Raw genomic sequence first — 9,676 nt, forward strand, 5'->3', positions numbered from 1 at the left:
CCCGCCGGGCCGCGCAGCCCGCCGCGGAGCTCTCGTTGCCGCCACACTCGACGCGAGAGGCCGCTCCGAGCCCCCCGCTTGCTCTTGGATCCCACCGGAGAATTTTAGGATCCTCCGCCGAGGCGGCGCGGCGATTTACAGGCGGGCGATGGACAGCCCTAAGAGCGCGACGGAGCCGTGAAAGCCCCTAAGGGGCCTTCCGAGGTTCGGGCGCCTCCTAGCGACGTCTGAAGAGCGCGGCTCCTCAGGCTGCGGGAGTGAAGACTCGCGAGATGAGGAGCGCGCGTTGTTGGCGCCTCCTGCTGAGGCGCGGCGTGAAGAGCGCGGGCGAACCGAAAGGCGAAGGAAAGGGACGGCAGCGCAAAATCGTTCGTGTGCTCGAGTCTCTGCTCGAGTCCCCGCTCCGAGAGAAGGTAGGGTCAGCGATACTGAGGGAAAAGTATTTATTGCGAGCAGGTACAAAGCGAGAGCAGGGGAAGCAGCTCAGAGGCAGCCCGTGCCTCAGCCGTTCACCTCACGTCCCCTCAGGCCGCGCTGCAGAGCCCTGCGCAGCTCCGCGCCTCGTCTGGTGGGGTAATAGCAGCGTGCCGAGAGCGGCTGTTGGCTTACACAGTACTGTTAGGAGCCCCAGCTAAATGACTGGGGGGGGTGGGGCTGGGAGCGCGGTCGTCAGCTACAGATGCAACAGGAGTACGCCCATGTACCACGTTAGTGCTCAAGTAATTGTATTTGGTATTTTAAAAAGATAAAGCTCAGTAAGATTTGTAAGAAAAGCTCCTTCAGGCACCTTGTAAGGAATAGTTTCTTAATGCAGAGCTATGTATTTTCTGTTTGAGTTTTGTGTGTTAGAGGAAGAGGTTTTCTTGCTTTGTATCTCATGAAGCTGCATAGGTGTTTCCAAGCATGCGGAGGTTGCTGTCCTTTAGGAGTTCTTCTGTGGAATTTTGGTTGTCACCTAGAGAAAACAAAAATCACGTGCTACTTTCTTGCAGACTGTTTGTTACGTTCACTTGAGGGCTGGGAGGCAGCAGCATCTCCCTGGGGTGAACCAGAGGTCGGTGTGTTGCTGCCTGGGAGCACCTCAGTTTTGGGATCTTTCTGACTCATTGGAGGGGTGGGAATAGGCACACTTGTTTGTTGTCACCTGGAGCTCCTACAGCACATGAACTCCCTGCCAGTCACATGCTGGAAGCCCTGAACCATTACACACTTTGATGGTGAGCAGCATGCTTGTCATTTGCCAAGAGCCTTGTCACAATTGAGATGTTGCAGCTGCAGGCAGGCAATGGGACAGCCCTTCTGCCTTGCTTTCTGGGAAGTTGTTCGTTCTGCACCAACAGGACTGCCCAATGCTTGGAATGCTTCCCCAGCCTTGGGGTTAGTTCCCCAAGTGTGTCAACTCAGGATACTGGCATTAAGGGTTGGTGTTCACTGCTCAAATTCCCCCTCTTAAGTGATGAATGCAACTACAAGTTTATACCCACATAAACTGACATGCACCCCCAGCACAGGCTCTCTCTGGTCTCCGCAAAGTAAGCACGCAGAGAAGCCAACACACTTGCATTATTTACAGGGAGAAACAGCTAGACTGTGCCAAGTGGTGCAGGCAACTGGTAACTTATCAGTCAGGTCACACATCCTTGCTTTTTTCAGCTGTATAAAACAGGACTGGCTTTCTGTTTCAAATACAGTTACACAGAGTTTTGTTTGTGGTTATTTCACACGTGCAGCTCCAAGTTTGTTTGAAGTACTGGAAAGAACTGCAGCTCTCTGGCCAGCCTATACCAATACATATAAAGACAATTTGGTGTTACAGCAGAAGGTTGGGAGATACCCAGAAACAGGAATACTCACAGTTTTCACCTCCAGGTATGCCTCCAGACCATATTCTCCCAGCTCTCTCCCATTCCCAGATGCCTTGTAGCCACCAAATGGAGCTTGTGCACCAAACACATTATAGCAGTTTACCCTGAAAAAGAAACCGAGAGTTAAGAACCTCTTGTTTACCCCTGTAAGGGTAATGCAGGAGCTCTTTCACAGCAAATGTCTGTTTACAGCAGAGGGATGGCTGAATTTCTGGGCACAATTTCCATATTTGTTAGTTATCTTAGTCAACAGAGTTACTCAGTACTGGAAGCTTATCTTCATTGACCAGGAAGCAGAACACCATGAAATTAGCTCACATCTTGCATCACATAACCAAGAGTCTGGGTTGCTATCCAAAACTCTGAAGGAGGTGTGATAAAAAAAAATGATACAAGGTTTGCTCAATATCCTTAAATAAATGAAATAGTGAGATGCTGGGTCTCCAAAATCCCCTGCTAAATAGCGAACTGTGGCAAAGTCCTGACTTTGGCATAATTTTCAGCATGGCCTCAGAATACAGAATAGTATCTGAGCAGAGCCCAGACTGTACAGATGTGCTCGATGGTCTGATCACTGTTGGCACCAGAGCCCTGTAGCAGCTGCTGACATTGTCAGCTGCAGCACTGAGCTCCTTTTCCCCCCGCCCCATTTGCTAATTCACAGTGGGAGAACAGAAGCTTAATAGAGCTAAATTGTACCAAAAATCAGCATTGCAGCTGAAGGTCTGACATTACGTTCTGTGATGATCCAAAGCAGACAGAGGCTATCAAACAGCAAGCTTGATGGGAAATGAGAGCACAAGAAAGCTTCCAGCACTTTAAGGAGAAGGAGCTGACAAGGCTTACCAGACTGTTCCAGCTCGCAGGGCCTGAGACACGTAGTTTGCCTTGTCAATATCCTTTGTAAAGACTGCTGCTGCTAGGCCATACTTGGTGTTATTTGCTCTCTCAATTATTTCCTCAATTGTTTTGAACTTCATAATCTGCATGACAGGCCCAAATATCTGCATAATCCAAACAGATCACATGACAAAAGTCTGTAAATTGATCTCAGGAGAGGCTCTGTTGGTGACACTGGAGTTACACACGTACATTAGAAGTTACCCAGGATGCTAAATTCAAAGTATCTATGTGGCCACCTCCCATATCACAAAGCACCCAGCATGTCAAAACGCAGGGTGAAATTTGCTGTGGTAACTTCTTAAGTGCCACATTTCCATTTCTGTTCTCAGTTTATGAGTGTCTGGTGCTTGTAGACATGGATCATTTTGCATCATAGGGTGCAGAAGGACAAAGTAGAGAGAAACTACTGCTGCAGGCCTCACCTCCTCTCTGGCAATCGTCATGTTGTCCTGCACGTCACCAAAGACGGTTGGCTGGACGAAATAGCCACGATCTGCAGCAGGGTTGCCACCACACAGCAATTTGGCTCCTTCACGCTTCCCAGTACTGATGTAACCAAGGATCTTCTTAAACTGCTCCTCATCCACCTAAGAGCCGTCAGGACAGGCAGATCAGTTTGGTATTTGTCAGGGATAAAAAAGGGATGTAACTGAACCTGCTCTGCATGCAGCTGTGCTCTATCAGTTCCTCATTTCAACAGACTGCCAGGCTGGCTTCAAAGAGAGATGATAATTTTTAAATGCTTCTTTCAATTGGGGGGGTTGGAATAATCAGAACGGTTAATTAACTTCTCCCTTCTGCACAAGGAGATAATGGGCACAGTTCAAAGGAGATTAACGAGGAGACTGGAGGACATCTTTCATTCTAACCCAGTGATGCCCAGTTACTCGAGATTGGGTTATTTCATGAGATAGTGGCTCAAGACATTTCCTGCTCTCACCTGAGGTCCCTGCTCAGTTTTAAAGTCAAATGGGTTTCCAACCACCCTGGACTTGGCCTTCTCCACACTCCTCTCCACAAACTCATTATATATATCCTCTTGGACATAAGTTCGGGATCCTGCGCAGCAGCACTGCCCTTGGTTGAAGAAGAGGGCAAAGTGGGCTTGATCCACAGCCCAGTCCACTGGAATTGAGGAGGAGAGAAAAAAGCAAATAAATAAAACCAACCCAAGTGACTTGTTTGAATAATTATTGTTCACAGCCAGGTGGTGTCAGAGCTGGAGTATCACACAACATAGGAGGGATTTCTTTTCCTCTAGCTCTGCTTGCAGCAAGCCAATGTGAAAGGTACAGATCAAGTATTAATGCTAGCAGGTGCTTACTGTCAGCATCAGACAAGATTATATTCGGACTCTTTCCTCCGAGCTCCAGTGTCACCCTTTTTAGGTTACTCTCTGCTGCAGCTTTCTTGATCAGGTGCCCAACCTGCATCATGAGAAGAAGAGGCATTAGGGATTAGCTGCAGCATACAGCGGCACCTGGCAGGGCAGCTGGTTTAGATTTCCATCAGCAGTTTAATAGTAATCCCTTCATTCTTAGGGCTTTAGGGGAACAACTGAGATCTGCCCAGAATTTCAACTCCAGTACAAGGAAAACAATAGTAAGTATTCTAAAGCATCTAGATGTTCTAAAACAAAGCACCTAAAAGGAGTCTTAAGTGAAGTAAAATAAAGTGTCACACGCTGAAGTCAGCTGTACTTTTCAAAAGAAGCTGTAGAAGGCAATGCCCCTCCAGTATTTTGTACAGAAGATGTTTTACAAGAATTAAATGCTCTTTATGTCCCAAAGGCCTAAAGATTTGTCTTCCTTTACCTCAGTGGAGCCAGTGAAGGCCACTTTATCTACATCCATGTGGGCAGAGATAGCAGCTCCTGCAGTGGGCCCATAGCCAGGGATGATGTTCACCACGCCTGGTGGGAATCCAGCCTGCAGGATCAAAGATGACACATACACTCGTCTGTTAGCTCCAATATGCCTCCCACAGAGAACAGCATTTCCTATCTCACTTTCATTTCCCAGGTCTTCAGTTTCAGTGTTCAGTTTGGAGAACCAGGACAATTCTTCTCCCCACCCTGCATCTCAGACGTAGCTGGGAAATGTATTTTTGCTTTCTAATCACCCAACAGCTGTAACTTACTTTAACTTCAGAGTCCTTCCCTAAATCAAGGAGGCCTTTTGCACGCATAAGTATGGAGATGAGGGTGTTTGGTTATTTGTTTTTTGCTAAAACAAATGCTAGGATATCTGAGACAATTCATTCTTCCTTCAGATCAGACAACACTTCTCTGTCCCTCTCACATGTCCTCTGTAACTCGTCAGTTGGGCTTATTACCCTGAACTCCAACAGTGACAGTGAGTCAGCCCAAAGAACCCAGCCTCTTCTCTCACCTCTTTGATCAGATTGGCTACATAGAGACCACTCAGGGGGGTTTGCTCTGCCACTTTCATCACAACCACGTTCCCAGTAGCCAGGGCAGGCCCAAGTTTCCATGCTTGCATCAACAGCGGGAAGTTCCACTGAAAAACAGAAATATTGTCTGGTCTGAGTCTGAAAGTTGCCTATTAATGAATAAGTAACTAGTGAGCTTCATTGAGATCTGCAGGGGCAGCACCTATGGAAGCACTCCCTGATCCTCCCCAAGCTGCTCAGCTGCGTTTGGCTCCTTTTCAGGCACTGCCTTCTGCTTGTCCAGGAAGATTGTACTCTGAACTGTGAAGCTTCTCAGTGCTATTGCAAAACCACAACTCTTTGTAATTAATCTTTATGGTCTGTTTAGCATTTACATTTCTCTTTTGAGGTGTTTTGAAAGAAAGCCTTTGTAATGACAGAGCAGAACTTGCAGACTTGTGAGGTGTTCATGTTGAGCTCTTGCACAATGCAAATACAAGAAGCACGCAAAGACAAAATGCAGGCAGCAGTCAGTCTGGCTACTCCTGTAAGCAGATATCACTGACTGGACCTGGCATCCATTTGGCCTTGTTGCTGACAAACCACCTTGCTGTGCTTGCTACCAGTTACAGAGAAAAGATTCGTTATATAAAACAGAATTGCACATGCTAGTTGTATTTCCTCGTCACACAAACTACTTCCTAGCACTGAAGTCAGAAGCCTGAACGGTTGGGTGCCTCTGGGCCAGACAGCTCCTATAAAGAGATTTGTGTTCCTTTTTCATTTGCAGCAGCAGGAAATACAAAGTAAATGTTACACATGGCCCATCAAATCAATGAGTAGTTCTGTGCTTTCAAAGTAACATCCCTGCCAGCCGGTGCAAGTGTAACTTTGTTTTTACCATCAGAACGAAGCTGAGCTTAGCACAACAGATAACCTGCATTTTAAGATAAATCCTCATCATAACACCAAATTCCTGAAATGCCACAGGACCTACTGATACATTTCACTCACCGGGATTATCTGTCCACAAACTCCCACTGGCTCATGTCTGGTGTAGCAGAAGAAGTCTCCATCTAAAGGGATGGTTTTGCCATGGAATTTATCAGACCAGCCTGCACAGTACCTGGCAAGAATAAAGTTTTGGTCAGTGAATTTAAAACAAGACTCTGGTCACTAAAAAACAAGAGATGTTCCTTCAGCTGTTTGGTTTCCTCCTGTCTTCAGTCACTTCATAAAGCACATTCTAACACAAGGATTCCCCATGAAGGTGGTTATAAAAATGGACAATAAATACAAACATTTGTCTCTCACGTGTTTGCCAGAGATTTGCACGGTGTATATTTTGTCATTTGTGTACTGCATTACAGATCCCTTTATCCATGCAAATCCAGTATACACATAAAACAAAACCTTTTGGGAAGTTACAAGAATTACAGTTTCATTCTTAATTACAAAAGAAAAAAAAAGGAAGGAAACCAGAAACAGACTGAAAGGTCAGCTCCAGCCTTGTCAGCCACAGCGTCTCAGTCAGTAAATCTACTGTCTGTGTGCAGAGGTTCAACCACCACAGGACAGATGGGCAGGAATGGGGGGCTGGAGGAGTTACTGTGCTGTCACTGTGGCCTCCACACCTACCTGAGGCATTTGACAACCATGTCCAGATCCACCAAGTAGGCAATAGAATAAGGTTTGCCGTTATCCAGAGTTTCAAGTGCCTACAAATACAACGAGATGGGGAAAATCACACATATAGATTCAGATTTGGTTCTCAGTTTGCTGTTTGGATCAGTTCTGTGCGTTGGCCTATTAGCTTTCAGGTTCCCCAAACTATTTCCCTTCCTGTCCTTCGTAGCTCTCTCAGTTTTCTCTATGGCTAAAATCCTCACCACACCTTATGGATACAAACCACCCATCTGTGCCTCCCTCTGCCCCAGGTTGCAATACGTACTGCCAGATAAGCCCGGTCTCTCTCAATCAGGTCAGCAAGACGATGCAGCAGCTTCCCCCGGTGCGAAGCATCCATCCTCCTCCAAGGCGAGCCCAGCTGGAAAGCAGCCCTGGCTGCCTTAACAGCCTTGTCCACATCTGCCTGTAGAGGAGTCCAGACAAGAGCATGAGAAAAGGGTAACCAGCTCCCACCTTCCTTCCCAGAATACAACTAAAGCCTTTCCTGGACTCCTGGAGAAAACATGGCACCAGTGGCTGCTCGTGACCGCCTTTCTGGGACAAGGACTTTCTGCCTCAACGGCTGAATGAACCATTGCAAGGCACACGTCAGTCCTGGAGCTGTAGAGCTCACAGGCTGCAGCCCCAGGATCACTCATCCCAGTGTCAGCCCAGGCAGTGCCATGCAGCAATGCAGCCTCTGCGCACGGCTTTCCTGCTGCCTGCATCCCTGCGGATGGGGGAGCTGAACAGATGGGTGCAGCAGCTGCACAGCCACCACCTGTGCTTACGCTCTGTTATTTCAGCTACGTGGAGTGCAAATATTGTCAAGTTATTTCCACAATATCATCTGCAAGGTCGATACTTGCATCCTAGCACAGGGCAAGGAAAAAGCTCTAGAAATCCGCTTTTGACACTTTTTCAGGATTAGATTTCATCAGTATGTTTTGCTTGATCCTGTACCTCAAATCCATCATTCTGTCCTGTCAGGACTGTCATTTGTTTCTAGTTGGTTTTCTGTTCTGGCTTGTTGATAAGCAAACAACAGGGCTTCCTTTGCTCACCTCCCCCTTGGGGAATACAGACAAGCATCCAGGCTGTAGGACAAGCCCCACGATGCTGGGAAGCAGAATCTTTGCTCTGCCAACCTCCTAGGAGGGCCTCACCTAACTCACAGAACAGTTATATCACTCTCTCTTAAGTTTCCTTGGGCTGGGGATGGTCTCCCACTGCACACATACACCACAACAGAGCAGGCCAGGTGGATGCAAACCTTTTGTCTCCTCCCATGCTGCGACTGGATCACATTCCTGCCATAGCACCCACAGCAACATCCACCCACAACTGCTCCCAGACCTCCCAGCCACTGGACTGAGGCAAACCCAGAGGATCCTTATGGAAGCTGTAGTCGAGGAAGGGCACAAGCAGCACTAGATAATAATATTGATGTAGATTCAACATTTATTACTGCAAACACGGCATGTGGCAGAGCTGTAGGGGGGAGCTCAGATAGCAACTGAATGGATCTCATCAACAGAACATTTACCTTGTCGCCCTCAGCAACCTGGCAGATAACTTCTCCTGTTGCTGGATTGACAGTAGAGAAGGTTTTCTTACTGACTGCATCGTGCCATTCGTTATTTATGAAGATCTGGAATGAAGCGAGCAAATAGGTGTTGAACTTTAGATCCAAACCTTGGAGGAATCAGTTAGATGGCATATTAACAGGTTGTTTAATTAAAGGGACGTGGTTTGTGAGGACTCCAAAATGGCACTGATAAGGAGGAGATATGTCAGTCTAGAAGTGCGCAATAAAAGACAGCCTCGAGTCGGCAAAAAGAATCCGAATCCCAGCAAACGGCTCATGATTTGGCAGCGGTTCCTGCCCTGCTGGGTCCTCCCAGCGCCTGTCGGCCCGGCTGGAGCTGAGCGGGGACACGGGGAGCCTCGGGACAGCGGGGCAAGGCTTCGGGCAGCGCTCATACACCCCATCTTGTACGCGGCGCTAGAGCTGCTGCAGCACTGCCCCGATCGGCCCGTTTCAGGCACCCCGCGTAGCAGAGAACTCAGTTCTCAGACACGGCAGGCGCCGAGCAGCAGCTCCTCCCCACGGACACGGGCTTCCCACGCACAGCAGCGCGGATCTGGGCCTCCTCCCAGCGGCGCTCGGCCATCCCGCCCAGCGTCCGGCCGTTCCGCCCCGGGGCCGCGCATCGCCAAGCGGGCCGAAGCCGGGCCGCCCGCGCCGCTCCTGGGCCTCGGAGCTCTCCGCCTCCTCGCGGAGCCCGCAGCTCGCGGCCCGGCCATACCTTGTTGTAGGCGATCTCTGGGCTCGGGTTGGGTGCGGGGATGGGGGAAGCGGCGGCGGCCGAGAGCTGCCGGGCCGGGCCGCGGCAGAGCCGAGAAGCGAACCCCGCCACCCGCAACATCGCTGCGCTGCTCCCAGTCCCGCTCCGCCGTGCCGCTCCGCCCGCCCCCGGCGCTGCCCGGTCCCGCTCCGCCCCGCCACGCCTCCCCCCTCGGCTCCGTCCCGTGTCGGCGCGGCTCAGCCCGACTTCGGGTCTGCCCGTTTGCGTCGGTCGGTTCGGCGGACCTCAGCTCCATTCAGGCTACCTCGGCCCAATTTCATTTAGTTCGGCGCAGTTTGGCGTGGCCCACGTTGGTTCAGTTGATTTTGGACCCACGTGGCTCAATTGGGCACAGCTCAGTTCATTTTGCTTCACTTTGGTTCTGGCCGGCAGAGCCCACAGCTGGACCCGGGGCACACATGGGACAGCGCAGCCAAGGCACGCATGCCCTGCAGATGCACATCTCATCGGTGTCTGGCACGGGGACCTCTGCTTACCTGG

General features: G+C 49.6%; 1 protein-coding gene across 1 annotated transcript; it reads right to left on the reverse strand.

Annotated features, from left to right (window-relative positions):
* Positions 1-701: 701 nt before the first annotated feature.
* On the reverse strand, positions 702-9,271 carry ALDH2 (aldehyde dehydrogenase 2 family member). Its single transcript, XM_042865699.1, has 13 exons — positions 9,137-9,271; positions 8,374-8,478; positions 7,111-7,251; positions 6,798-6,877; positions 6,174-6,285; positions 5,159-5,287; positions 4,583-4,696; positions 4,093-4,195; positions 3,709-3,893; positions 3,191-3,355; positions 2,712-2,869; positions 1,855-1,969; positions 702-955 (listed from the first exon to the last, which is right to left on the reverse strand). The coding sequence occupies exons 1-13, from the start codon at positions 9,254-9,256 to the stop codon at positions 923-925; spliced, it is 1,560 nt and encodes a 519-aa protein (XP_042721633.1). The 5' UTR covers positions 9,257-9,271; the 3' UTR covers positions 702-922.
* Between the last annotated feature and the right edge of the window lie 405 nt (positions 9,272-9,676).

This window comes from Lagopus leucura, unplaced genomic scaffold (assembly GCF_019238085.1).
Source record: "Lagopus leucura isolate 7727_CA_CO unplaced genomic scaffold, USGS_WTPT01 Super-Scaffold_806, whole genome shotgun sequence".
NCBI lineage: Eukaryota > Metazoa > Chordata > Aves > Galliformes > Phasianidae > Lagopus > Lagopus leucura.

What these genes read in the sequence shown, in the direction of transcription:
- ALDH2 (XM_042865699.1), bottom strand. Translation starts at nt 9,256, where the DNA reads ATGTTGCGGGTGGCGGGGTTCGCTTCTCGGCTCTGCCGCGGCCCGGCC. An exon ending in CCTTCACTGGCTCCACTGAG is followed by an intron (nt 4,196 to 4,582) that starts GTAAAGGAAGAC and finishes CTCATGATGCAG; the next exon opens with GTTGGGCACCTGATCAAGAA. An exon ending in CATACCTGGAGGTGAAAACT is followed by an intron (nt 956 to 1,854) that starts GTGAGTATTCCT and finishes TGTTTTCTCTAG; the next exon opens with GTGACAACCAAAATTCCACA.